This window comes from Mixia osmundae, assembly GCF_000708205.1.
Source record: "Mixia osmundae IAM 14324 unplaced genomic scaffold scaffold_5, whole genome shotgun sequence".
NCBI classification, from domain to species: Eukaryota; Fungi; Basidiomycota; class Mixiomycetes; order Mixiales; family Mixiaceae; genus Mixia; species Mixia osmundae.
This window is the reverse complement of record NW_014575559.1, coordinates 659,402-683,759: the sequence shown is the minus strand read 5'-3', so window position 1 is coordinate 683,759 and position 24,358 is coordinate 659,402. Positions and strand designations below refer to the sequence as shown.

Below are 24,358 nucleotides of genomic sequence, written 5' to 3'. Positions count from 1 at the left end.
CAAGCTCGAAGATGTCAGGGGGTTATACCGTGCCGCCACCGAGCTATGCAGACGAGCCATCGAAGCCGACGAAGCAGTACGGCACCACCGGCAGCCAGGAACCCTTGCTCGCCCAGCAGTCCAGCCGAGGACTCGGTTCATGGGGCGACGATGCCTCGGGCGATCTAGAAGGCCAGCAAGATGACTCTTGGAAGGAGACGACCGTCTCGGACAGCAGTCCTGAGATCCGTCAGGCGTTCATCCGCAAGGTCTACACCATGCTCTTCCTCCAGATCTTGGGTACCACCCTCGTCGGCGTCATCATGAGCACTCCCAGCGTCACCACATGGACCCAAGCGCATACCGCCATCGTCTTCGTGCCGCTCATCCTGGCAATCATCAACCTCTTCGTGCTCTTCGCCAAGCGTCACTCTTCACCGGCCAACATCATCCTACTGAGCACGTTCACCCTGTTGGAGAGTATTGGCGTAGGCGCGACAGTGGCGATGTTCGATCAAAAGATTGTCCTTCAAGCACTCGTCATCACCTGCTTTGTCTTCGTCGGCTTGACTCTCTTCACCATGCAGAGCAAGTACGACTTCTCACACTGGGGCTCCTACCTCTATGGCATCCTCCTCGTCTTCTTCTTCACCGGCATCGTCGGTGTCTTCTTCCCATTCTCACGCGTCATGGATGCCGTCTTTGCCGGAGTGGGAACACTGCTCTTTGTGCGTCCTCCTGCCTTCTGCCGTAGCGAGATCAAGCTGACCTCTTCCGACAGAGCGCCTACATCCTCTACGACACGCACATGATCATGAACAGACTCTCCCCAGACGAGTACATCATCGCCGTCGTCAGTCTCTACCTCGACGTTCTCAATCTGTTCCTGTCGATCCTCAGGCTACTCAACAATGCCGAGCGCTAAAGAGATCCTGTCGTCCAGATTCATGACCACTGTTTCTGTTGCCATGCATGTAGTACATCATCCGAACAGGCTACTGAACCCGAGACCAGCTCGTAAGCCGCCCGTCGTGCTAGGCACCGACTTGCCTGGGTTCGACAAAAGCGGCGAATTGCTCAAGCTGTAGGAAGTCGTGATCCCCAATCCTCCAAAGATCCCCGCAGATGCGGGTCCCGGCGAAGCTTCTGGATCCATATCAAGCGATCTGCATGACTGTCAGTGCTGTATGCCGAGCGTGCATGCACACGCGTACGATAAGAAAGACGAGTCGCTGAGATCAGTCTTGCTTGACGTCTGCGCGAGGAACACGTCCAAGAGCGAATTCTGATCCGTCCGTCGCACGCCCTGCCCGCGCAGTCAGTGTGCAGGCAGATCTCTGTATAGTCTGCATACCTTGAGGTCGAGGATCTTCTGAAAGTCCGAAAAGGACATGCAGGGAATGAGAATGAGGTAATTCTGAACGAACGCATCCGGCGGGTGTTCCTTCTCCATGACGACTTTGAGAATGATATCGATACGGCCGACACCTTTGTTGACCAGTCGAGCATATGAGGCATTCGGTTGCTCCTCGCTCAATTGGGGTAGCTGAAGCAGACATCGCTTGAGGCTTTGCAAGTCGAGCATAAGCTGCAATGCTCCCTTAGGCTGCAGTGGACCAGGATCGAAGACTGGCTTACCTGCTCAGCGCCGACATGGGTGATAGGTCGACAGCGGATGATGTTTTGCATGAATTTGGTCAAGACGATTCCTATCGCTCGATCGCACAGACTTCTGACGTACTTCTTGCTATCGATATGAGACTTTGCGGCGTCGATCGTCTCGCTGATCGCCCTATTCAGCGAGCCGGTATACGCTGATTCCGACGAGACGAGCTCCGAGGTTGACCAAGGTGCCTTGGCCATGATTGAAAGCGGTGGCTCGATGGCATGATCGAGCTCTCGGACGATGTAATTGAGCGATTGAGATATGACGCCGATGAAGAGATCCTTTTCCGCCTCAAACGTGACTTTCTCCTTCAGCCCGGCATCGATGCAAGTCTTCATACGATCTTCAAGCTGCGATGCCGTCTCTGAGCAGTACGCGCTGGTGTTGAGTATGATACAGGCGTGCTGTATCTCGTAAGAAGAAGTACGCGTATCGCCTGATCTTCGAGATGTGCTCAGTCTTGAGGAGAGGGAGCCGGCGAGTATTTCATCCGCATAGACCTTGAGCCATTTGCGATAAATCAGACAAAGGCTGAGGAGGGGGCCTTGGTTCGAGAGTTTGGCGCATCGCTCGAGCGTGTCTCGGTAAAAGTAGACAAGTTCAGTCGCAGAAGGCAGTATGGTTGCAGGATCACCATTGGCATCGTGCGGTGTTGCAGATCCGAAAGAGGCGCGAGAAGTCGAACGAAAGCCGCCGAACATTTCTGCAAGTGTTTTATCTTGGGCTTTCACAAAGACATCAAGAAACGGCACAAAGACCGCGCTGATGGGCTCTGGCGCGGAACCGAGCGCCATGGTGGACGAGGACGCAACTTCGCTATATTGTCCGACCGAAAAGAGTCGACACATCTCGCGCTCAAAGTCTTTGGTCGCATTGAGACTCTCAAGCAGTACTGTCACTGTGAGGTGCTTGGCGCTATTCGTCTTCTCAATGACATGCCGCAAATCATCCCTGCGTTCGAATGAGCGGGAAGCACTTCAGAGCAAAGTGAGCCTGCCTTGTCACCTCGCCAAAGCAGCCAGTGAGGCATCTACCGACTGTCCAGCTGGTGGGAAACACGCTCGCATGCTCATCTTCATAGGTCCGGAGTATCCGTCTGAACCATGCAAAGCGCCTCGGGAGATTATCGAGTTGACCGGCTTCGTCATTGCTCTTGAATATTCGACGGTAGTCTTTGAGCTGGTGAGTGCAGTACCAATTGATGAGCGTCTTACGAGCGTCTGGCCCCAATGCATCTGTGGCCAGACAAGCATCCGGTAATATGGTATTGTTCCTTATGGGCGTGCGGCTCTCTTGGGTAAATCTGTGCGCGACTGAGCGTAGCTCCAGGGATGGGGATATCTGCCATACGCTTTCGTAAGTTCCGCTGCTGCACGTTCTCTAACGATGTTTTGCTGCTGTCTGATGTTTTGTTGCAGCTCTGACACGATGGTGACCGCCTTGTACGCATTGAAATGCACTGCCAATTCAGCAATGACCTGCGCGCGAGTCAGACTCTGAAACGCACGTCAGCCAGAGGGCTTGCCTGTAGCGTCTGCGAGATCTCCCTGTATCTCTGCGTCTGCGCCAATTCTTCGAGCTTCTGCTGGGCTTGTTCTGCAGATTTGCGGTTCAGTCGAGAGCACAAGACAGGCGTCATGCGTCGACCTACTCAATGACTGGAAGCGCTGAACAGTATTGATGGTAGTGACAACGTTGCGTTTTGCAAGATCGAGCGACTTGATGTCCCTCGTGATCTCCCTCACGACGACCTCGGATTCTGTCGCGCCTGCTCGCAGATGATGTACCTCGGTCAAAAGCTCCTGCGCTTGACTCAGACGCGTCGTAGTCGTGCCAGGGGATGAGACGGACCCCGACGAGCTGTTGTATGTCTGCTATGGTTGCACCTTGACTCTGCTGAGCTTGCAAGGCGGCCTTGCGTTCGAGTATCTCTTGGCGGTATGCTTGAATGCGCGCTTGCAGCTTGAGCGACAGTGCCTGACTCTGTCCGATGGCGCTCTCTGTCTGATTGCATCAGTGGTACTCAGTGATCGAGCTGCAGCTGGTGGACCATCGGGGAGAAGCTCATCAAGTATCGCTTCCAAGTCGACAGATGTACTCGCGGTATTGGGTAGCGATTGCTGAGCGTAGGCGTGTAGAGCCTCGGCAGTGCTCGCTGGCAGCGTCCATCGTGGATCTACCGTCATATCTGAGATGCTTGTCGCGGAAGCTGACGAGATGTCATGCTGCGATGCCAGTGTGATATGAGGCCCGGGGCAGTCGCTGAAGCGCTGAACGACGTGTCGACGTGTTCGCTTGCATGTTGCCGGCATTGGGTACACCTTGCTGTCCAGCCAGGGGGCCCCACTTGCGGCTTGCACGATGCCCGCAGCTGCTTCAGCTACAACGAACCCCCCTGCACTGACGCTTCCATCTGATCATGGCATCTTTGGCCGAGGGAGCGACTCAGCTCTGCCAAACGCCTCGAGCAGTGCCACATCATCTTCCAGGACGATACGCTCGCCCAGTAGTCTCTCGGCAGTGGCACAAGGAAAGCAAAGATGTAGGTGGATGGACACCTCGTGTTTTCGGCCGTAGCTCATATCACCTTGCAGCGACAGAGCCAACGAATCTCCTTGATGAGATCATGGCCAAGTCAGCTGTAGTACCGAAACGCTCGATGCTGCAGCAGCGACTATCAGCGACGGCCGAGCCGTCGACATCCTCCGGGACGGCAGCCTTGAGACAGAGATCTCGATCGCCAAGCACGCCTTTGTTCGACAAAGCGACGAGTCCTGCGCTTAGCGCGCCGAGCTCAACCGCTAGCGAGAAGCCTCTGTCAGAAGAGCATAAGCAGGCTCTCGTCCGTCCACATAGTATCAGCGACAAGCAACTGCGTAGTCTCGTTCGCGCCATTCAAAAATGGGGCCCTCTGGAATTACGCTACGACAAAGTCGCGCGAGAGGCAGACTGTACGCTGCAGGATCCGATCGTGCTTACGAGCGCAATCGATGGATTCCTCGAGGAATGTCGCAAGGCTGTCAAGGCACATATGGCCAAGATAGACGCAATGTTCGAAGCAAAATCGCCTGGTCTTGCTGTCTTTCGCGCAAAGATCGTCCACCCACAGGTTGCAGGTATGACCAAAGTCAATGCTGAAGCCTGTCTGCTACGCGTTGAGGATCTCGGCAGGCTTCACCAAAGGATTCGTTCGCTCGAGCGTCCGTCCGGCTTTACCATCACTGATCCGCCAGTGCGTCAGACCTACAAGTGGGACTGCGATTGGACGCCAGAAGACGATCGACAATTGCTCATTGGTGTCAACAGACATGGTTTTGGCGAATGGCATGCAATTCGAGACGATCCAGAGCTCAATTTGAAGGACAAACTCTTCTTTGCCAAGGCGGGGGCGCGTCAGATAGACGAGGCCAATGCTGTCAGCCAACCCGGATTCTATCTTCCTACTGTAGTGCTGGCCCACCGTCTCGAATTATCGCCGCCGCCTGACGATCCTGTGCTTGAAATGCGTCCCGCTCTATCACAAGCGCCAGGGATTGCTAGCTCGGCTCCCTCTCGTGCCCAGTCTGTCGTCGCGATGGAGAGCTCACCCGCTGCTAGCCCAAAGCCGAGGAACGCTATTGCAAAGAACCTCCTGCCCAACGAGAGCGCCATTTCGCTTCGTGCCGACTTTTTGCTCAAGCATCTGCGCGATCCCGTTGTCGAAGTCAAGGAGACGCCAACGAAGAAGCGCAAAGCGAAGGACCCGGAAAGAGATCCCAAAGGTTCGCATAGAAAGAAGAGAGCGCTTCTCAAGGATGTCGTCTTGAGCGGCGAGGAGGCACTTCTCAAGCCAATCAAACCTCAGCTACAGCAGCTCTGGTCGGCTTCGAATTTTGATCGAGAAGCAAGAGTTGCACGGATCCGAGAGCTACTGCTGCCCATAGGCACGCACATTGCAGCTTTGCGCAACGTAGACTCGGCTCCGCTCTGGAGCGCCGCCGCTCGCTACTTCTCCCATTCGCCCATCACGGGCAGTCAGCTCGAGGAACTCTGTAAGCGGGTTCATCTAGATCAGCTACTCCGCATTTCTGATCGCAAACACCAGTCACGTTTGCACATGACCGGCTTGCGCCAAAACAAAGTTCATTTTCTGAAGCAGCTGCACCTCAGATGCCGACGCCACCCGCGGCCGATGTCGCGCCTGGCCAGATTGAGAGTCAGAGCCTGCAAAGACCGGTCAGCCTGCTCAGCTAGACCCCGATTACCTAGCTGGTGCAGATCATCCGCATGACCCTAAAGCCTCGAAAGCAGCAAAGCACGACCCTGGCCGATTATGGGCTTTCGATGGCTTGATCCGATGTTTGACTTGGCTTGGGCGGCCTTCTCGGACTCGAGCAGTCCTGTCTCATCTTTGCCCCGGAATGCATCTCCATTTTGCATAAGAAGCGCACGGACCTGTTGCGAGTACCCCGCCTTTACGAAACTTCCAAGCTCAAGACAAAGACTCTTCACTCGTCAGTTGGTGGCTACTTTGCAAATGAAGACGCATTCTGATCATTCTCTCGCAAGCAGACACTCAAAGATGAAGTTCACTGCCGTCGCTCTCCTTGCTGGTGCCGCCGCCGCCGTCTCGGCCACGACGCCTACCCAGCTCATCAACCAGCTCAACGTTGTCACGACGGATGCACAAAAGCTGAACACCTCGTTGGCTGCCACTACCTTCACCTACAGCTCCGCATACGCCATCCACACCGCGGCTCTCCAGACCATCAAGGATGTGAGCCTTCCTCGTCCCCACCGACGATCGAAGCGCTGACTGACAGCTTGCTAGATCAACAACGCTACCTCTCTGTGCAACAGCACCACTGGCTTCACCCCCGCCAACAGCGTCACCGTCATCAACACGGTTGCCAACAACATCACGCCCCCCACCAAGGCTGCCCTGACATCTTTGATCAACAAGAAGTCGCAATTCGACAGCTTCAAGCTCGGCTCGCTCGCCAAGCAAGACATCAACAACCTCAAGAACTCGACCGACAACCTTGCAGCATGCATTGTCAACCAAGTCATCGGTGCCACCGTCACGCCGCTCGACACCGCCTTTGCTCAGGCAGCAGCTGCCTACGCGTCCGAAGCCTAGATTCGCATCAGATGAAAAAAAAAATGTTCGTCTTGCGGGCTCGCCGTACGATACTGGTAGATTATGTGACGATCCGTAATGCATCTCACTGTCATGGGAAGATCGCGGGCAGCTGAGCGGAGTATGACTGAGTGTCCACAAGGCATGCAATAAAGTTCTATCGACTATTACACCTGCTCTACCGAATTGTACTCGCTTTCTACGCTGGGCTCGAGTACAGAGGCGTGGCCGAGGATGAGGACGGCAGATGCACCAACAATCCAGAATCTGTAAAGTTTCGTCAGCCAAATAGGTGAGAACGGCTGGCAAGCCTACACTGTGCTCACGGGTCGGGCGATCCATAAGAGTCTGCAGAAGAAGTCAGCCGAAACCGAAGCAAATGCAAGGGTCACGGACGGGATGCCAATGACAAACAGGCCCGTATATAGAGTCTTCTGGGTAACGACTTGTTGACCGGCCTCGTCAGGCTCGGGTGCTGCTCAAAGATAAGCAGTCGACGCGATGGATAGCTGTCGGCGTACCAAATTTATTGATTGCTGCAAAGCCGCCGACGAGGAAGAAGAAGGCTAGCAACAGCATCGGGTTCGTCACGATGGCATAGACGGCCAAGCCGGCGATGACGATAGAATAGTTGCCCGAGAAGTAGCGGGTGTTATGAGAGATGCGCGTTGTGGCTTCGTTGAGGTCGCGTGGCCGGCTGAGTCTCTGATGGTCAAAGAACTCATTGATCGGTTTGAGCGCGGACAGTCTGGTTTGCTGAAAGTTCTTGCGCATGGTAAGAGTCAGCTCAAGCGGTCAGATTGTGCGTGGCACCTACCCGAACATCCTGTAGGTATTGTGGTATCTGTCGTGTGCACTGTGAGACGCGATCGCTGGGTCACCGACAAGCATGACGTACATTCTGAACGATAGACGTCATCTGCGACATGGCTTGGTCAAAAGGTGCTAGCGTCTCTTCGCCTTGAGCTGGCTGTGCGCTGTAGGAGGGCGGTGTGACTGATGTTTGTTGGGCAATCTGAGCTGCGGGTGCTGTCTTGTTGCCTGCCGTCACCATCTACAGAGATGCCTCGAATGAGTCGAGCGAGTCCACCTCTGCGCCTCGACACTCGGATCTGGACTTGACTGCGCGCGCACGAGACAAGACAAGGCCAGACCAAAGCAGGCTGGACAAAGCACGCGCGGCAATTTTGAGCGTGACTCGTCTGCCCACCGCCTATCCCGAACAGAAGGAGATTGACAGGATGGACGACTTTGCAGGCTTCAAGAAGAAGTCCAAGAAGACCAAGAAGGTCGTTCTTGCCGACGATCTCGACCTTGGGGATGAACCTACCCAGCCTGTCGCCAAACCTGCGCCTGAACCTGAACCTGCCCCTGCCGTTGTTGAGCCTGTCGAGCCTGCGAAGCCAGAACTAGAGGAGGATGCAGTGAGGCCGCTTGACAAGGATGCTGACCTGACTCTCAAGGATGGCGATGACCTTGATTTCAGCGATCTCAAGGTACGCAGGACCGTCTTTGCTCAACCCTAGCGATACTCATACAGCTCCCTGCGCAGAAAAAGAAGAAGAAGAAGGCTGTAGCGATCGACCTGGACGATGTGGATGGCACGACTGCGCCTGCTGCAAAGGGAGACTCGCTCGGTAACACTGTCGAGGAAAGTGCGAGTGGCTCAAATGCCATTTCGCTCAGTGTAGCGACGGACCTCGACGACTTTTCGGACCTCAAGAAGAAGAAAAAGAAGAGCAAGAACGCCTTTGACATGGATGCCTTCGAGAAGGAGCTCGCCGCTACCGAGTCAGGTCAGGCGCCCAAGCTACAAAAGCCAAGCACGGCGACGAAATCGGCTAGCAAGCAGAACAGCGACGACGAGGCAGATGGTGCAGATTACGATGAAGATGATGACGACGTACCCGAGGGCGAAGATCCGTTTGGACAGGAAGGAGGACTGGACGGATCAGCAGCGGCAAAGAGCAAAGCTGAGCTAGCAGCCGACAAGCAAGAATGGCTCTCTGATCCCACACGGGACTACACCTATCTCGAGCTACTCGGGAGATTCTACACGAACCTCTACGCATCTCATCCGTCACTCTCGAGCGCGGGAGGAAAGAAGCGCTACACGCTCGCCCCGCCCAATGTCCAGAGAGACGGCACGAAGCGATCTATCTTTGCCAATGTGGCCGACATCTGCAAGAAGATGCACAGACAGCCGGAGCATGTCATCCAGTACCTTTTTGCCGAACTGGGTACACACGGTTCTGTCGATGGTAGCGGTCGGCTCGTCATCAAGGGTCGGTTCCAGCAAAAGCAGATAGAGAATGTCCTTCGCCGATACATTGGTCAGTGCTCAGCAAAGGGTAAGGCCACTGTGGGCTGATGCCTTGGTAATACAGTCGAATACGTCTCGTGCAAGACATGCAAGTCTCCTGACACATTGCTTGAGAAGCACGATCGTCTCTACTTTGTCGCTTGCCAATCGTGCGCCCCTGGTCTTACACGATCTGCGAACGAGCTGACACGTAGCGTAGGTGCGGTTCCAGGCGGTCTGTCACAGCGATCGGAAAGGGCTACCAGGCCCAAATTGGCAAGCGCAAGAAAGCAGCAGCATGATCATACTCTAGCGCGACTTGCATCAAGCTTGCTCGCCTCGTGTTGTTCAAACAGAGTGCATGCACACGCCCAAGATGACAACAACAGAATCCCGATTGGGCCTCTAGTAGATTACTTAATCAACATAGTCGAACGAATCAATGTCAGACCTGCTGTACAGCCGTGACCATTCCAGAAGCATGCGGTACATCCACACATCCATGTCTTCCTGCCGCCACTATCGATCATGCGTCAGGCTCAACACTAGATAGCCTGACAGAAGACGTACGTGCGCTCGCGCAAAAGCGGCGCCCTCTGATGCAATAGAGCGAGCCTGGTCACGATGAGGCACGCTTCCCTCGATGCCCTCAAAGTACACCATGAGATTGTAGCTGGCGTCCGAGCGTCAGCTAGACCCGTCCGAGATAGAGGCAGGCACTGACATATCACTGTAGTCAACGTTGACAGGCACATAGTGTACCCAAGGGGTGAGACGATCGAGCCACCATTCCTTGTGCATTGTGCTCTTCATGACGAGACTGTTGCTGCTGAGGAGCTTGTGGAACCGGCCGGACCAGCCATTTCCGTCGACATCGAGAACATACTTGTGCTGCATGAGGTCCTCGTGGTTCATCCTCGGAGCAAAGTTGATGAGCTTTTTCAGCTCTTCGCAAACAGACTCGTCGCATTGGATTGGCCGGCCTGTGACTGCGAGATCGAGGAAGCGCTCAGTGAGGTTGCGCAGTGGGACGACGATTGTGTCAATCCCGCCGGATTCGAGTTCGATGTCGACTTCCCTGCCGCCACTGCGTGCTTCGCCGAGATGGCTGAGCCGGAATCTTGGCGAGCCCTTGTAGCTGTTCTCGTTGCCTACAGCGAATGCAGATCCAGTGAGAGAGCCTCGCCAGACCAGCTTGGCAGACGGCTTGTCGTCCCATTCGGGATCTCGACCAGGATAGCGAGGCTGGTACTGATCTTCGGCGAGGATGGTGAGATCGTTATGAGATCTTGCCTTTGACCAGACGAACATGGGAAGGAGCTCTTGTCTATTCTGGGTGATGCGGCCAGCGCTATGATACCAATAGATACCCCTATTGTGACACGTGTCTTGTGCTGCTGCGTGATCATAGATGTACGAATGAAAGGGCGGTACGTCGTATTGACCCACGCCGGGCGGTACGGGTGCGTCGAGAAGTGCCATGCGTGAGTCTGGGGGACACATACGGACAATGTGGGAATCGTCTCGGGGACGCTTGTCTATCCAGCCGTCTTTGTCTTCGACGGCAGTCTCTGCGGGTCTGTCAGTCTAGCCCGACAAAGTGTTGAGAGGTCGGCGCACTTTTGCCTCCCCTTGCGAGGTTGCGCAGGTGGTGTACATGATCATACGGCAAAACGGAGAAGCCAGAATCCTGCTCGGATATGGTCATATTGAACGCGACTGGCAGATCGGGTATAATTTCTTCGAGAGGGTGCAAGACTTGATAAGCGCGACCATGCTGAAGGGGTGCTTGGTCTCGCAGCGTTTCTCGGTTGGGCGTGATGAAGAGACCCTTGCCAGCTGGCGCTTGAGGGTCAAACGAAGCAGTGACGGTATTCTGGTCCGTCGCGACTTTGGCCGTCCTCGCTTTGACGGTTGGCCCTCGAAGGGCGAGGAAGGGCTCGATGTCGTTCCAAAGGTGATCATACTCATCCACAAGGATGTGGTCCTTCTCGCGCGCATATTTGTACCACTTATCGAACCCTCGCGGCGGTGCGCGACCATATCTACGCTTGTACTCTCGTACTGCCTCGTCGAGCGTTTTGCTCTGTCGGTTGAGCTTGTTCTCCCAGTCTCTTCTCCCGCGGTCAATCAAGATTGAGATGGGATGCTTGGCCGGTTTGATCTGCCTGAAGCGTAGCTGGCCTGCTGCATCGTAGTAGTGCTCTGGCCCTCCCGGCAAGGCAGACGCCGAGGAGGACTCGTTGAGCCCTAGCGATTGCTTGAGGTACGCGACGGCTTTCTCCCGGTCGAGAACGATCTGCCATGCTGCTGAAGTAGTCGGCTTGGCTTCAGTGTCTTGTCTACTCGACGAATGCCAGAGCAGGCCAATCAAGACGACCGCAGCAATTGAAAGCGGCAAGAGTCGACCGAGCGCCCTTCTGCTCACCCCGCGAGGGCTGGACATGGCTGGACCGCCAGTACTGCCCCGACCATACATGAAAGGCGCCGATTGCGGCTGGTCGGGCACTAGCGCGGAACGAGTGAGGAAGGACAGAGGCGAGTGCTGGCTTCCAGCGCGGGACCGCTTGCTGCTTCCACCCCCCCATCAGCCAAGGGCGTTGTCATTGGGGCACGCTGCTCACCTGGCCTCGTACTTGAGCTGTGGCGACGACATTGGCTCTGGCAGCACCATGGCTGCAGGCAAGACTGGCCTCTCGCCTCTGAGACGTTGGCTCTCACTTTACGCCTACCTTCCACTTTTAGGTTTTCGATTAATCGATTATCGGCCGAGGCGCCCCGAGGAGATTGGCTCTTCTGGGCTGTCAAGCAATACGCACGCACGCACGCACGCAGCATGACGCTACTCAAGGGCCTCACCAAGCTCTCACGCTATATCATACTGTTCTTGGTCGCAATCGGCTTGGCGGCCGATCTTGCCGACTGGGAGACCTCGATCACCCGCTCTGTCACGCCGTCGTGGATAGCGAACAGAGTGCCTGCATGGTCTGTCATACCTCCCCATTCGGTCATACAGGTCGGCTACGATGGTCAAGAGCTGAAGCCAAGCTCGCCCTTGCCCGACTTGGCCTTTCCAGCAGATCGCTTCGGACGCGCAGAGAGATTGGCGGCCGAAGCTGGACTCGGCACGGCACAGCACAACTATAGCATCTCTTCGCACACCGGTGAGCTCATCCTGGCAGACCGAAGCGGCGCAATACCGCACGACTTGGGCGTGCATCCTATCAGAGCGCTCATGAGCGCCGCACAAGCAAGATGGGACAAGCTGCACGTTTTGCAATCTCAGGACTTGCCGCAGGCCGTGGAAGAGTACATGAGGAGATACGATCGCTCTCCTCCCAGAGGCTTTGACAGATGGTGGAAATATGCCGTCGAAAACAATGTGCAGCTCAAGGACGAATATGATGGCTTGTTCCGCGGTATCGAGCCTTACTTCGCCATTCCGGCGTCCATCCTGCGCTCACGTACAGTCCGGCTGGCCGAGGAGAATGCTAGTCTCGCCATGCTCGTTACACTCGATCCGCATGCGCCTAGCAAAGATCGTCTAAACTACCACGCCCACGAGCAATCTCAGAACCGGGTCAAAGATGCGCTCGAGGACATGCGTCATCTCATAGGCCTGCTGCCTGAAGGCTTCGATATGGTTTGCTGGCTAGCAGAAGCGGGTTACTCTGGCATATCCTATGAGCACAAAGAGCATCTCCGTCATCTGGCACGCAAGTGGGAAGAGATCACTCAGGAGGAGGCGGACGGCTTCAGGCCAGTGCAAGCTCATACCGAACAGCCATTCCTCGACCTATGTCCCGGTGGATCCGCTCTGGCTTTAGCACTCAACGAGCAGTGGTTCAACAACTTGACAGTATCTCCAGACCTGCCAGAATCGAGGGCTTTCATCTACGATCACCAGCTGGCAAAGGACGCTTGTAACACTCCCGAGATCTACTGGGGACACGATCAAGCGCATCGTGCAGGTATCCATCGTCGGATTCTACCTATGTTTGTCAGAGCGCACACTTCTACGCGTTCCGACATTCTCATGCCGTCACGAGACATCACCATCAAATCTACGGGTCTGTATGACGACGGTTCATTCGAGCCAGAATGGGATCAAAAAGCACACGCGAAGCTCTATTGGCGTGGACCCCTCACCGGCGCATCATTTGACAACACAGCACGGAAGCTCTGGCAGAGCTCACCTCGTTTCAGACTCATCCGTAATTTTCAGACGAGGGCAGCTTCTGTCAGGCGTCGCATATGGGCAGAGAAGATGGCTGGGACAACAGTCAGACATGACGTTTCCTACAACCATGTTGTCAAGCATTTCACAGACTTTGCGCTTACTGGTCGACCAATTCAATGTCAACCAGAGGTGTGCAAGGAGCTCGAAGCCCTCGTCAGTTTCGTGCCCGAACCGACACCGACTGAGCATCTGGAATACAAGTATCTGCTCGATATTGATGGCAACGGCTATTCTAGTTTCTTCTTTGACGCCATGAATACCAATTCTGCCGTCTTCAAGTCAACCGTCTTTGACGAATGGTGGTCTGAGCGTATCATGCCATGGCTACATTACGTGCCTGTCCACGCAGACTACTCTGACATTCCAGACATTATGACCTTCTTCGAAGGCGTCTCTGCCAATGGACAGAACAGCATCCTGGCCAAGAAGATCGCAGACGAGGGCAAAGCATGGGTCAATACGTTTGCGCGAGAAGAGGACAAGCGCGCGTACCATTATCGACTTTTACTCGAATGGATGCGACTTTGGCATCGCAACGAAGACGATGACTGGTCGTTCGAGCTGCCCGAGACCGACGTCTGAGTGCCCGCTCACGCTATGTGGAACACGACCTGCAGCGTGATTCGGGCGATTCAAATGACAGCCAGACCTAGGCCCGCCCGCCCCGCGCTCGGACGCGCACTGGCTGCACGCAGACTCTGCGCGTCGCGGAAGCCCAGACTTGCATTGCAGGCAAGCCAGGGGTCTATTGTGTGATCATGGCTTACTTCCACGCAGAACGACAGAGGTGCTCAGCATCTCGCACTGTCTTTTCCCGCAACGCACATCAGTGGTACAATCTGCAGCAACGGACAAGTCGCGCGTCGCCTCAGCAGAAGCTGACCTTTCATGGCACCGTCATCAAAGGTGTCCTCTGATCGGGTCGCCTTCACACCTCGCACGTTGATCGCTAAATATACCACAACGAATGCGTTTACTCGCTTTGTCAGTAGAATCGGCGAGCATTTACCTAGGACGACATTGTTGAGGCAAGGACCTCACCGGCGCCAATACATCATAATGGTTATGAGCGTGTAATTCGTGCTACAACAACGAGCGAGCAGAGACCAGCTCGCAGTGCAGGAAGTCGTGATGGGATAGTATATGCCAACAAGGTCGTTATCATGCTGTCGCTCTGCGATGCTTGCGTGATCTCTGGGACTTGAGGTGCTTCTTCATGAGCTGAGATGCCTTCATCGAGCTTGCTGCAACCGAGCTGCTGGAATGCGTGGCGGTAGTAGTAGACGAAGAGGTCGTGTTAGTAGAAGCGAGTGCGCCTGTAGCCGCGTACATCTGATAGCACTTGACGCTGCCGCACATCTCACTTGCGCTACCTAGGCAAGGAACGCTACAAGCGTCGTAAGAGATCTTCTTGCTGGTCGGATAGGCCTGCTTGTTGCCCCAGCAGGTGTTGCCGGTCATGCCGCAATATTTGTACCCTAGCTTGGCGCAAGCAGACATGCATTTCGCTGTCGTGATCTTGGCCCTGCCGCCTGCGATACTGCTCGTGATATCACGCTGGATCGAGGTACGACCGCTCCAGATAGGACTGAATGCGCCGACGTAGTTGTAGCCCGAGGCGTTGGTGAGGATGGCAGGATTAGTGGTGAGACCTGGACTGCCTGGCGGCGGAACGAGGCCATAGTAGCCAACGGGCGTCTTGAACGTGGCTGGAACAGTCGCCGAGCAGGTTTTGTTTCCTGCAGAAATAGGGCCATAGGTGACCGGGTTACAGCCCGGGAGTTTGGCTAGCATGCCAGATGTGGTTTCGTTGTAAAGTGGTGTCTTGTGGCAGCCATGAGCAGGGTTCCAGACATTGGCGGCAGGCTGCTGACGGGCGACCTTGCACTCGCTGATCTCACCGCTGGAGATGCTCGCGCCACAGACATCGATAATCTTCTGCAAAGCAGGCACATCCCATCCATTGAGGAAATCTATTTCAGCAATCGTCAGCAATGCATCGCTCGCGTATGATTAAGGGCGATTAACCTCCGTGCATGCCATAGCCTGTGCCATCGCCATTTGCAAGTACCCAGGGTTGGCTCGGCTTGAGCGCGAGAGAGCGATAGTTCTCAAAGGCTTGCTGATTCCAATTGATCTCGTACATGATGGCAGCCGTACGGACGGGATGGCTAGCTGGGCACTTGCCCGTGCCAATATTGGCAGGATAGGCCATATGACTCTTGTGATCGGCCGAATCGAGATTCTTGCCATCCCAGCAGGATGGGAAGCTGAGCATGAGACGCAACGAGAGTGGGCAGTGTGCATTCGTCGGAAAGCCAGGTGTGAAGGTATCCTTTTTGCCGCCGACACAGCCCCACTGTATCGCTCTCTGCTCGAGTGCGCTAGCGTTGTAAGTGCGCAGGGTAGATGTGCCGGCGACCATGCGGAAGCCTTCTGGGAAAGCGTGTACTTTCTCCTTGCCCATGCCACGCTTCATCCAGTAGACTCGCACGCCACCTTGAGGAAGGGCAGAGATGAAGCTGCCGTTCTTGAGTGCCATGTAGAGCGTAGGAACCCAATAGGCAGATTTGTCATCGAGTGCCTGACAGCTTGAGCAGCCGCCCGCTCTCAGGCTGGCATAAGTCGCGTCGGGACCAATTGCGCTCGAGCCCATGATTGTATGAACATGACCACTGCATGGCCATCAGAAGAGCGTACCGACACTGAGTGCATCCGCTCACGCTATATTGCCTGGATCGACAATGGGATCGATCTGTGCTTGACAATGAGCGCGCGACTTCAAAGCGTCACAACGAGCGTACCCTCTCTCGAGCAACGATCGAGCAGCCCTCGCGGATGAATGCAGAGACAAGCTGAGTAGAAAAGAGCAAGCAGAGCAGACCAGCTGCATAGGCGCGCATGTTCGGTGTCATCAGAGTTGAAAGGCAGAAAGTGTTGTGGTGGGAAGCGAACGTGGCCTGACGGCGATGAAGGTCCGGCAAGGATTGACAAGTCCAGTGTCAGTGTGTTGCTGAAAGAGCGTGTGCTGCCGTCTAGAAGTTGCGACTTTCTGCAGAAAGACGCTTGATGTCAAGCGTTGCTTGTCCGATGAAAGGCACAAGTGAGCGTACAGTGTTGTGCTGCCAAATATACTATGCAGAGACAGCCAGCTGTCTTTGTCCTGCCTGCAGGCTCTCTGAGCAGCGACCAGCGCGATCTATTGCGTAAGAGAAATCGCTAAAGACTGTCGAATTCGGCGAACGCCCTCAATCCTGAGACGACGCGAGGCCACAGCGCGACGCGACCGTCCCGTGTGCTGGGGAGAATTAGCTTGATTGTGTTGTCACGCCGATCCGTGTCAGAAGAAGGACGGCCAGCATTCGCCCGGATCAGAGATGGACGGTCTAGTCAATCGTGCGTCGCTGTCCATACGTCAGTGCCAGTGTCGGCGCTGATGCTTGCCCGAGCGAGCAGGATCGAACAGCGTCGTTGAGCGCCAAAGGGCGCTGCAAGCAGACTCGAGGATGGTCTATCAGAAGCTGCCTCGTGCAAGGCTGTACATGAGTACGTCGACCCCGCTTCTGCAATCCCCCGTCGATGGCATTGCCAATATGGCGCTGATCGTTGCGTGCAGCTGCTTTCATGTCGCTTTTCGCCGTCGGCCTTGCCGGCGTCAGCTATGGCACAGTGAAGATGGCAAAGGCAAGTACGGAAGCGTTCATGCAGCCCACGACTGATATCGAGGCGTTCACTGCAGGGGCAGAAAGACTAGCATAGAGGGGACCAGCGCTGCACTTCTGCCGTCGACTGTCTTAGATCCTTACGTTGCCGGCGATTGAAGATCAGCTCGTACTTACCAGATGCACTGTTTCCTGTCATGCCCGGAATATCAGGTCCCTCAATGACGAGGATGTGGCCTCATCTGCATGCTGATGACTGCTGCGCTCCGTACAACATCGTTCTTTGCTCGATTGACCGTCAAGCAATGCCGCCGCTTCATGCCTTGGCACTGAAGCAGCGATGTACACCACGGCTGGATCCTGGACCTGCTTGAGATCCTGATGAATCACGCCTGTTCACGTGAGTGCTTGAGCGTCTCATGAGCAAGGACCAGGACCAGGTCGCGTCCCAAGCCTGAGCCTGGCCACCACCGCGCCTGACGCCTGTCGCGGACGACATCATGGCAGAGTATGATGCAAAGGGCTTGCTGCTCGATCTTATGAAGGCAAGCCTACTTCGAGCTGAAGATGCGCCCGCTGACGTGATGCTGCTACTGTGCAGCAAGATGGCAACAAGGCAAGCACCGGCAGGCCATTGCGCGTTTGACAGGCTCATGGAATGTTTGCTGCAGCTCTGTTGCGATTGCAAAGCGCCCATGCCACAATGGGCCAGCGTCAGGTGAGAAAGGCATGGTCTTGTATGCTCGGCGCTCATCCTCAATCACACCTAGCCACGGTACATACATCTGCCTCAACTGTTCTGGCGTGCATCGCAGTCTCGGCGTACACATCAGCTTCGTCCGCTCGCTTACAATGGCAAGCGCATGCATGGTCACAGCTTGCGCACAGGGAAGCTGACCCAATCCCACACAGGACAAGTGGAGCGAGGCGCAAGTACGAAAGATGACGATAGGCGGCAATGCGAAAGCACGCCAATTCTTCGAAGCCTCGCCCGAGTACCAGCCTGGCATGTCCATCTTCGATCTCTACAACAGTCACGTGGCGCTGCAGTATCGCGACAAGGTCAGTCTGCAAGATTGCCTCATCGCGTCGCGCGCGTCCTTAGCGGTGAGGTGCAGTTACAAGCAGAATGCGATGGCAAAGAGTGGGATCCCTCTATGACGCCTGCCGTCGTGCCGAGCTTGCAAGCCAGCTCGGCTGTGCGCAAGAGCAGAACGTTGGGCGCTAGCAGCGCCTTGGGGTCGTCAGGGCGCAATAGTCCACGAAGCTTTGGCGTCTCACCGAGCGAATCTGCAGTCTCGACGCCAGGATCGATCAGTGCAGGAGCTGCGGGAGGAATCGCGAACCCTTACTCTGCAAAGGCGAAAAATGAGTCCTACTTTGCCACACTCGGTGCAGCCAATTCTTCTCGACCTGAAGATCTTCCCCCCTCACAGGGCGGCCGCTATGCTGGCTTTGGCAGTGGCGGCGTCTCTCCAGGAGGTGCCAACGCGACGTCCAGCAAGGCGCTCCCGAGTATCGACGATTTTACGCAAGATCCAGTATCCGCGCTCAGCCGAGGCTGGGGCTTCTTCTCCTCTGCGCTCGGTCAAGCCGCCAAGACAGTGAACGAGTGCGTCCGGTCTCTGTTCACGCCAGTACATGCTCAATGATCAATGGCGTGGATAGGACCGTCATAGAACCAGGCATGCAGCGCGTGGCCGACCCAGAGTTCCAAGCGCAATTGCACGGGTATGCGAGCAAAGCGACGACTGTGCTCGGAGAAGCGGGTAGAAGGGGCGGAGAGACGCTTGCGGGAGGTATGCGTGCAGGCGCTACGATAGCAAAACGAGAGATCGGCGTTGATGTTGGCGACCTGGTGGGTGCTATGCTGACTACTCGAGACCTGTCTGAGCCCGACACGCAGGGAGCGTCGTATGTCGACAAGCTCGCGAAACGGAACGCACAACAGGGTGGGGCTGCCTCGCCGGGACAGCAGGAGGCCGGTCTAGACTTTTTCGATCAGCATACTGCGCCTAATGGTCAAGCGGGCGAGCTGGGCTACTCGACCAAAGACATCTATGCACAGTCCGGTCGCAACGGCTATCAAGCTGTCAATTCAGTGGTTGGTCAGGATATGGCCCGTGGGTACAGCGATAGTGGGAGCAGCGAGCAAGCTACGCCGGATCTTCGAGGCAAGCGTGCGCCTGCAGCCAAGGCAAATAAAGTCGATGACTCGGATTGGGGGAACTTCCAAGATGATTGGAAGGACGACTAGATCGCATACTCTGTAGGATCCCGATATGTTTGCAACATGATCAGACGTGTAATTGCGTTTTAGCGGTACAGAAGAGCGTGCGCTCGCGATACATGGGGCTAGATACACAACGGATTGTAAAAGATCGGACGTCATGACTCGTCACAGTCTCGTGCGTCTAGGGTCAAGCAAGCTTAGCTCGAGGTACGCGTCTGTAAGCGCCGTTGCTGCCCAGCACCATGACGTCCTCTGTTGGCGTGTTGACGCCGCTGGGCATACCGCTCTGGGGTACACTCCTGAGTCCTTCGAAGAACTTGAATCGTAGTCGATGCAGCTGGGGCAGCTTCGGTGCCAAGCCCAGCAACAGGACGGAGACGATGTTGAGCGTGAACAGGGCAGGGTTGCGATCGTAGCGTGTGTAATGCGTCGAGACGAGGAACCTGTCACGATGACGCTTACTCAGCTATGACAGAGCAGTCGAAATAGAGCTGTCCAACTGACAGCATGATGGGCAACGAAGTGAGCCACTTCTTTGCTGGCGTATATTGCGCGCCGTCGTCAATTTGCTCCCACAGTGTCAGCGCGTCCGCTACGCCAGAGTTGTTGGCCTCAAAGGGTGTGCCGGTCACCCAGTGGAACATCATAAAGGTGATCTGCGAATCCTCGTCTGTCAGCAAAGGACCATTTGCATTTCGCGGTGCAGGCTGACGAGGAGGTAGCCCTGTAAGACGACTGTCCAGCTGAGATCTTGCGCGATACCGGGCACAATGTCTACGAGCACCTTGCCGACGGCGATGAGGATGATGTGGATGAGCCATGCGCCTGTTCGACCCATCATGCTGTTCAGTATCGCAAGACAGCGCTCAAGTCTTGAGTCAATGTCACCTTTGGCGTCTACCCAGGAGGTGTTGAACTGTTCGAGCGCGCCCTGATCGGCCGTATCGTCGTAGGAATCCTCAATCTCTCTCACGCTGACGATAGAAGAAGATCTCGCTCTTGCTTCCCTCCGCTCAGACATCTGGTTGGTGAGTTGGGTCGCCGAGATCTTGGCGGTACCTGCAGATGCAGAGGGAGGCGGACCAGAGATGCCCGAGGAGAGGAGTTCGTCATGCTGCTGGAGCGAGGTGCTACTCAGCGTGCCCGTCATGCTGGCAGAGTTGCCGTTCTTGGCGTTAAGGCCCACGGATCTCCTGCTTGCCTCGCCACGAGTTGTTGGCATCAATTTGAGATCTTTGGCCGTCTAGCTTGCGCTCGGTCTGGGCAGATGGGCCGGTACTGATCGCCTGCGACGATGGGACTTGGATTGACGGCTCGTGACGGCGCAAGTCACGCTGGTGAGTCGATCAGTCAGTCAGGTTGCCGTGACGCGCAAGATTTGGCGACAAGACGTGTGAAGGTGAAGCGATGGCGCAAGATGAAGTGGACATCCCTGCGCCGGCAGACTTCCACTGCCATCTCAGACAGGGAGACATGATGAAGCTCGTCACGCCCCACGTCAGTTTGGGCGGAATGCAGCTCGCCTATGTCATGGTCTTTTGACTTTCCCTCTGCTAGCCCTGTCCTCTCGGCTGATGCACTTCCTCAGCCCAATCTCAGTCCGCCCATCACTACAACAGAACAAGCGATACGATACCGAGCAGAGCTCCAGGCACTCGCGCCCGAGATCGACTTTATGATGACTCTCTTCCTCGCGCCTGCTCTGACACCCGACGAAATCAGAAAAGCACACAAAGCGGGCATCAGTGGCGTCAAGAGCTATCCCCGAGGTGTCACGACGGGCTCAGAGGGAGGTGTTGAAAGCTATGAGAAGTATTATGACGTCTTTGAAGCCATGCAAGAATGTGATATGGTCCTCAACCTGCACGGCGAAGTGCCGAGCAGTGAAGCTTCTGTAGGGGAGCTGCCACTTACTTACAGTCACGTCATGACCGTCGGAGCAGGGCATAACAGTATTAAATGCCGAGCCAGCTTTTCATCGACATCTCGAGGAGCTGCACGCTCGCTTTCCAAACCTCAGGATCGTCCTCGAGCACGCGACGACAAAGGCCTCTGTCGACATCGTGAGCCATCTATCTCACGCTGTCCGCTCATTGACACCCATCCAGGTCAACCGACTGGGTCCGACGGTAGCTTGCACTATTACTGCCCATCATCTCGCGCTCGTCGTAGACGACTGGGCGGGCAACAACTTGCACTTTTGCAAGCCTGTTGCAAAGACCTACGAAGATCGCAGAGCCCTGCGCGAAGTCATCGCTAGCGGTGTGTCTACTCCGAGCTGCTCAGCATAGCGCTGATGGTCCCGCAGGGAATCGCAAATTCTTCCTAGGCTCAGATTCGGCGCCTCATCCATCGCTCTCGAAGCTGCCGTTACTATCTCAAGATGCTCAGGTCGCGCCGAATGCTTGTGCTGCGGGTGTGTATACATCGCCGATCCTCCTGCCGTTGCTTGCGCATCTGTTCGAGACCGTCGAGCCGCGCATACCCCTGGAGCGCTTGCCAGACTTTGCAGGCGGATTCGGACGATCGTTCTATGCTCGTCCGGCGTCTCAATCTGCTCACTCGGTACGCTTGCGGCGAGTCAACGCTAGCTCTGGCGTATCCACATCGGGTCAAGGAAGAGTCCCCGTCTCGTATGATGGACAGTCAGAAGCGCTTGGGCAGATCAGAGTGATTCCCTACTTTGCCAGCAAGACGCTCAACTTTGCAATCGCATCATCCTAGACGCAGCTGGAGGCTGTCTGTCAGAGTTGTACATTGCATTGCATTGGTTGACCGACATCACTACCTTATCCTATCCAGCGTCTCGATAGACGACACAGAATTACCTCGAATGACCTGCAGGTCTCTCTTCAGCATAAATCCACGAGCTCTTCAGGACAGACTGACGACGCCATCGCTTGAGCCACTGAGGGGTGCACTGCCCGGTGTCTCATCCTTTGCCTCGTCTAGCACTAGGTTGAGGAAGATGTCGAAGCCTCTGAGCACGCCAGAGATTTTACGGTTGCCTTGTAAGTTGACAAAGATGCGCTTGTCCATGTACTACCGCCGAGCATCAGCGCACAGCCAGCACTTCATCCGTTTCGCTGACCTTCTTCAGCTCGGGCTGCGAAGCTTTGACCATCGTTGACAAAAGCTGGCTTGGGCGCTTGAGCTTGGCCTCTCTCTCTCTCTGCGCCTCGAGTCGACGCGAAAAAGCTCAAACTCAATCATAATCATGGCAAGGAACCGCAATTGCATCTAGCTCGCTGGCATCTCCAGACCATTCTCCTGCCATCTCAGCCAATCTGTCGCTAGAGCATCTCTGACTATCCTGAGACGCTCGTGCACGGCAGCGAGCTCCGTGCCACTCGCCTCGATGTAGAATTTGATCTGTGAACGGGCTTTAGATCAATTGCAGAAAGGCAGCTTCTCAGCTCACCTTTGGCTCGGTCCCGCTGCCTCTCAGAGTGGCCGTGACAGATCCGATAGTCCCACCCGCGTCAGGCCGTGTGACCAGGGTGATCATCTGGCTGTTCGAAGAGACGGGCAGGACGGGCTTAAAATCAGGCGGCCGAGTGGAGTCGTAGCCCACTGTGAGGTCTCGGATGGACTCGATGGGAATGCCACCGATCGTTTTTGGGAAGGCGAGCTCCGTGCTATCCGTCTCGCTGTACCGTATGCGTCTGAAGATGGCTGCTAATTTGCTCGGGTCGCGACAGATAAAGTAGGAGTTGCTCGTGACAAAGTGGCCATACCTGGGCAAAGAGATTTAGCTTGAGCAGTGTCCAGGGCACGTGTACGCACCTTTGATAGATCTGCTCCAAGTACTGTGCGACTGTACTGTTCTTCCGCGAAAGAAACGCAGACAGTTCGGCAAATATCGCCAATGCAGATATTCCATCTTTGTCGCGAATGATCGAGCCGTTCATGTAGCCTATCGCCTCTTCGTATGCAAACTCGCAAGAGTAACCTTGTTGATCGAGATCCAGTGCTCGATTGCCGAGGTACTTGAAGCCGGTGAGCGTTTCGTCAAAATAGAAGCCTTCTGCTTTGGCCATCGCTGCTACAAGCTTTGACGAAGCAGTAGAGGCGAGCATTGCTAGCTTTTCGATGGGTCGACCGGATGCTTTGTATTGCTCAAATGCCCACATTGCGAAGATGGCCCCGATCTGATCGCCAGTAAAGGTCGTCCAATGGCCAGCTGATTTTTCGGCGGCGCAGAATCGATCTGCATCTGGATCGTTGGCGAGTACGAGTGAGGCACCTTGCGCATCTGCGAAAGCTGTTGCTAGTCGTAATGCGCCCTGTTCCTCGGGATTGGGAAACGCAACTGTCGGAAAATCGGGATCGGGCGCCTGTTGCTCTGGCACCGACAGGAGGTTCTCTTTAGGAAATCCAAAGGCGACAAAGGCTGCCTGGGCGTATTCGAAACCGACACCATGCATAGGTGTATAGACTACTTTTTGGATGCTCTGTGCATTCTCGCCCCTGAAGCGCGAGAGCATACCGACTTGCTCTATGTATTGCTGTCTGAGTTCTGCGGTGCGATCTATCGATTGTGAGAGAACGGACAAATCCCATGCTGCATCATCGAGGTCTAGATGCTCTTCTATTGCTGCGGCAACACGTTTGTCGACAGGCGAGACAATCTGAACGGCGTTTGACCAGTAGAGCTTGTAGCCATTGTCGTCTTTTGGGTTATGGCTGGCGGTGATCATGATGCCTGCTGCAGCGCCGAGAGTCTTGACTCCGAAGGGCACCATCGGCGTACACGCCAATCCTCTCAAGAGAACGACAGGTACGCCCGCCCGCAAGAAGACTGTCGCTGCACGTGCCGCGAACCGCTGAGAATGATGTCGATGATCATGACCGATGACGACACCGCGCGTGTGGACATCAGGCACGACTTGTAGTAGATGGGCAAGAACGCCTTGCGTCGCTTGCAGGACGGTCACATCGTTCATACGTCCAAAGCCCGCTTGCATTCGCGCACGCAAGCCTGCGGTGCCAAACGCGATACGTTGATCGAGTATGGCGTGGAGCGCCTTTGTGTCATTGCCGTCGATGTACTGCTGCACTTCTGACCGTGTCGCTGCATCTCTGTCTAATGCTAACCAAGCCCGTGCTTTGGCAAGTATTGGCTGCATGGGCGCACAGACGCGGCAGAAGCGTGGA

General features: G+C 55.5%; 14 protein-coding genes across 14 annotated transcripts; 7 read left to right on the top strand and 7 right to left on the bottom strand.

The window, feature by feature from the left end:
* Positions 1-11: 11 nt before the first annotated feature.
* L969DRAFT_94564 (uncharacterized protein) lies at positions 12-904 on the top strand (the record flags this gene model as incomplete). Its single annotated transcript, XM_014712601.1, has 2 exons — positions 12-707; positions 761-904. 2 exons carry the CDS (start codon positions 12-14, stop codon positions 902-904), a joined length of 840 nt encoding a protein of 279 aa, XP_014568087.1.
* Positions 877-4,092, bottom strand: L969DRAFT_452544 (uncharacterized protein). The gene is made up of 10 exons (XM_014712600.1): positions 3,696-4,092; positions 3,497-3,645; positions 3,297-3,447; positions 3,171-3,241; positions 2,996-3,123; positions 2,643-2,948; positions 1,618-2,596; positions 1,334-1,567; positions 1,194-1,285; positions 877-1,145 (listed from the first exon to the last, which is right to left on the bottom strand). The coding sequence occupies exons 1-10, from the start codon at positions 3,955-3,957 to the stop codon at positions 962-964; spliced, it is 2,556 nt and encodes an 851-aa protein (XP_014568086.1). The 5' UTR covers positions 3,958-4,092; the 3' UTR covers positions 877-961.
* Positions 4,007-6,764, top strand: L969DRAFT_49220 (uncharacterized protein; the record flags this gene model as incomplete). Its single annotated transcript, XM_014712599.1, has 6 exons — positions 4,007-4,187; positions 4,240-5,676; positions 5,730-5,860; positions 6,068-6,138; positions 6,197-6,401; positions 6,456-6,764. The coding sequence occupies 6 exons, from the start codon at positions 4,007-4,009 to the stop codon at positions 6,762-6,764; spliced, it is 2,334 nt and encodes a 777-aa protein (XP_014568085.1).
* On the bottom strand, positions 6,761-7,928 carry L969DRAFT_103417 (uncharacterized protein; the record flags this gene model as incomplete). The annotated part of the gene is made up of 7 exons (XM_014712598.1): positions 7,659-7,928; positions 7,582-7,604; positions 7,286-7,529; positions 7,161-7,239; positions 7,080-7,112; positions 6,936-7,031; positions 6,761-6,848 (listed from the first exon to the last, which is right to left on the bottom strand). Exons 1-7 carry the CDS (start codon positions 7,816-7,818, stop codon positions 6,761-6,763), a joined length of 723 nt encoding a protein of 240 aa, XP_014568084.1. The 5' UTR covers positions 7,819-7,928.
* A 77-nt stretch (positions 7,929-8,005) lies between these two features.
* On the top strand, positions 8,006-9,368 carry L969DRAFT_94560 (uncharacterized protein; the record flags this gene model as incomplete). Its single annotated transcript, XM_014712597.1, has 4 exons — positions 8,006-8,260; positions 8,317-9,097; positions 9,152-9,236; positions 9,287-9,368. The coding sequence occupies 4 exons, from the start codon at positions 8,006-8,008 to the stop codon at positions 9,366-9,368; spliced, it is 1,203 nt and encodes a 400-aa protein (XP_014568083.1).
* Positions 9,369-9,483: 115 nt separating this feature from the next.
* L969DRAFT_94559 (glycosyltransferase family 90 protein) lies at positions 9,484-11,740 on the bottom strand (the record flags this gene model as incomplete). The annotated part of the gene is made up of 5 exons (XM_014712596.1): positions 9,484-9,585; positions 9,637-9,739; positions 9,791-10,637; positions 10,687-11,639; positions 11,691-11,740. The coding sequence occupies 5 exons, from the start codon at positions 11,738-11,740 to the stop codon at positions 9,484-9,486; spliced, it is 2,055 nt and encodes a 684-aa protein (XP_014568082.1).
* Positions 11,741-11,902: 162 nt separating this feature from the next.
* Positions 11,903-14,446, top strand: L969DRAFT_94558 (glycosyltransferase family 90 protein; the record flags this gene model as incomplete). The annotated part of the gene is made up of 4 exons (XM_014712595.1): positions 11,903-13,882; positions 13,950-14,038; positions 14,084-14,212; positions 14,410-14,446. 4 exons carry the CDS (start codon positions 11,903-11,905, stop codon positions 14,444-14,446), a joined length of 2,235 nt encoding a protein of 744 aa, XP_014568081.1.
* A 21-nt stretch (positions 14,447-14,467) lies between these two features.
* On the bottom strand, positions 14,468-16,221 carry L969DRAFT_49024 (uncharacterized protein; the record flags this gene model as incomplete). The annotated part of the gene is made up of 4 exons (XM_014712594.1): positions 14,468-15,279; positions 15,335-15,981; positions 16,030-16,061; positions 16,111-16,221. 4 exons carry the CDS (start codon positions 16,219-16,221, stop codon positions 14,468-14,470), a joined length of 1,602 nt encoding a protein of 533 aa, XP_014568080.1.
* Positions 16,222-16,275: 54 nt separating this feature from the next.
* Positions 16,276-17,257, top strand: L969DRAFT_74702 (uncharacterized protein; the record flags this gene model as incomplete). Its single annotated transcript, XM_014712593.1, has 5 exons — positions 16,276-16,311; positions 16,651-16,702; positions 16,763-16,852; positions 16,923-16,994; positions 17,033-17,257. 5 exons carry the CDS (start codon positions 16,276-16,278, stop codon positions 17,125-17,127), a joined length of 345 nt encoding a protein of 114 aa, XP_014568079.1. The 3' UTR covers positions 17,128-17,257.
* A 169-nt stretch (positions 17,258-17,426) lies between these two features.
* L969DRAFT_23937 (uncharacterized protein) lies at positions 17,427-19,225 on the top strand (the record flags this gene model as incomplete). The annotated part of the gene is made up of 8 exons (XM_014712300.1): positions 17,427-17,513; positions 17,570-17,584; positions 17,640-17,686; positions 17,739-17,823; positions 17,881-18,030; positions 18,087-18,580; positions 18,637-18,826; positions 18,875-19,225. The coding sequence occupies exons 1-8, from the start codon at positions 17,469-17,471 to the stop codon at positions 19,223-19,225; spliced, it is 1,377 nt and encodes a 458-aa protein (XP_014567786.1). The 5' UTR covers positions 17,427-17,468.
* Positions 19,226-19,388: 163 nt separating this feature from the next.
* L969DRAFT_103410 (uncharacterized protein) lies at positions 19,389-20,864 on the bottom strand (the record flags this gene model as incomplete). The annotated part of the gene is made up of 4 exons (XM_014712592.1): positions 20,090-20,864; positions 19,914-20,026; positions 19,706-19,857; positions 19,389-19,644 (listed from the first exon to the last, which is right to left on the bottom strand). The coding sequence occupies exons 1-4, from the start codon at positions 20,421-20,423 to the stop codon at positions 19,389-19,391; spliced, it is 855 nt and encodes a 284-aa protein (XP_014568078.1). The 5' UTR covers positions 20,424-20,864.
* On the top strand, positions 20,641-21,996 carry L969DRAFT_87455 (uncharacterized protein). Its single transcript, XM_014712591.1, has 5 exons — positions 20,641-20,734; positions 20,790-21,095; positions 21,145-21,264; positions 21,310-21,463; positions 21,510-21,996. The coding sequence occupies exons 1-5, from the start codon at positions 20,675-20,677 to the stop codon at positions 21,923-21,925; spliced, it is 1,056 nt and encodes a 351-aa protein (XP_014568077.1). The 5' UTR covers positions 20,641-20,674; the 3' UTR covers positions 21,926-21,996.
* L969DRAFT_87454 (uncharacterized protein) lies at positions 21,939-22,380 on the bottom strand. Its single transcript, XM_014712590.1, has 3 exons — positions 22,293-22,380; positions 22,091-22,243; positions 21,939-22,039 (listed from the first exon to the last, which is right to left on the bottom strand). Exons 1-3 carry the CDS (start codon positions 22,323-22,325, stop codon positions 21,986-21,988), a joined length of 240 nt encoding a protein of 79 aa, XP_014568076.1. The 5' UTR covers positions 22,326-22,380; the 3' UTR covers positions 21,939-21,985.
* Positions 22,381-22,613: 233 nt separating this feature from the next.
* On the bottom strand, positions 22,614-24,330 carry L969DRAFT_49228 (uncharacterized protein; the record flags this gene model as incomplete). The annotated part of the gene is made up of 2 exons (XM_014712589.1): positions 22,614-22,938; positions 22,988-24,330. 2 exons carry the CDS (start codon positions 24,328-24,330, stop codon positions 22,614-22,616), a joined length of 1,668 nt encoding a protein of 555 aa, XP_014568075.1.
* Between the last annotated feature and the right edge of the window lie 28 nt (positions 24,331-24,358).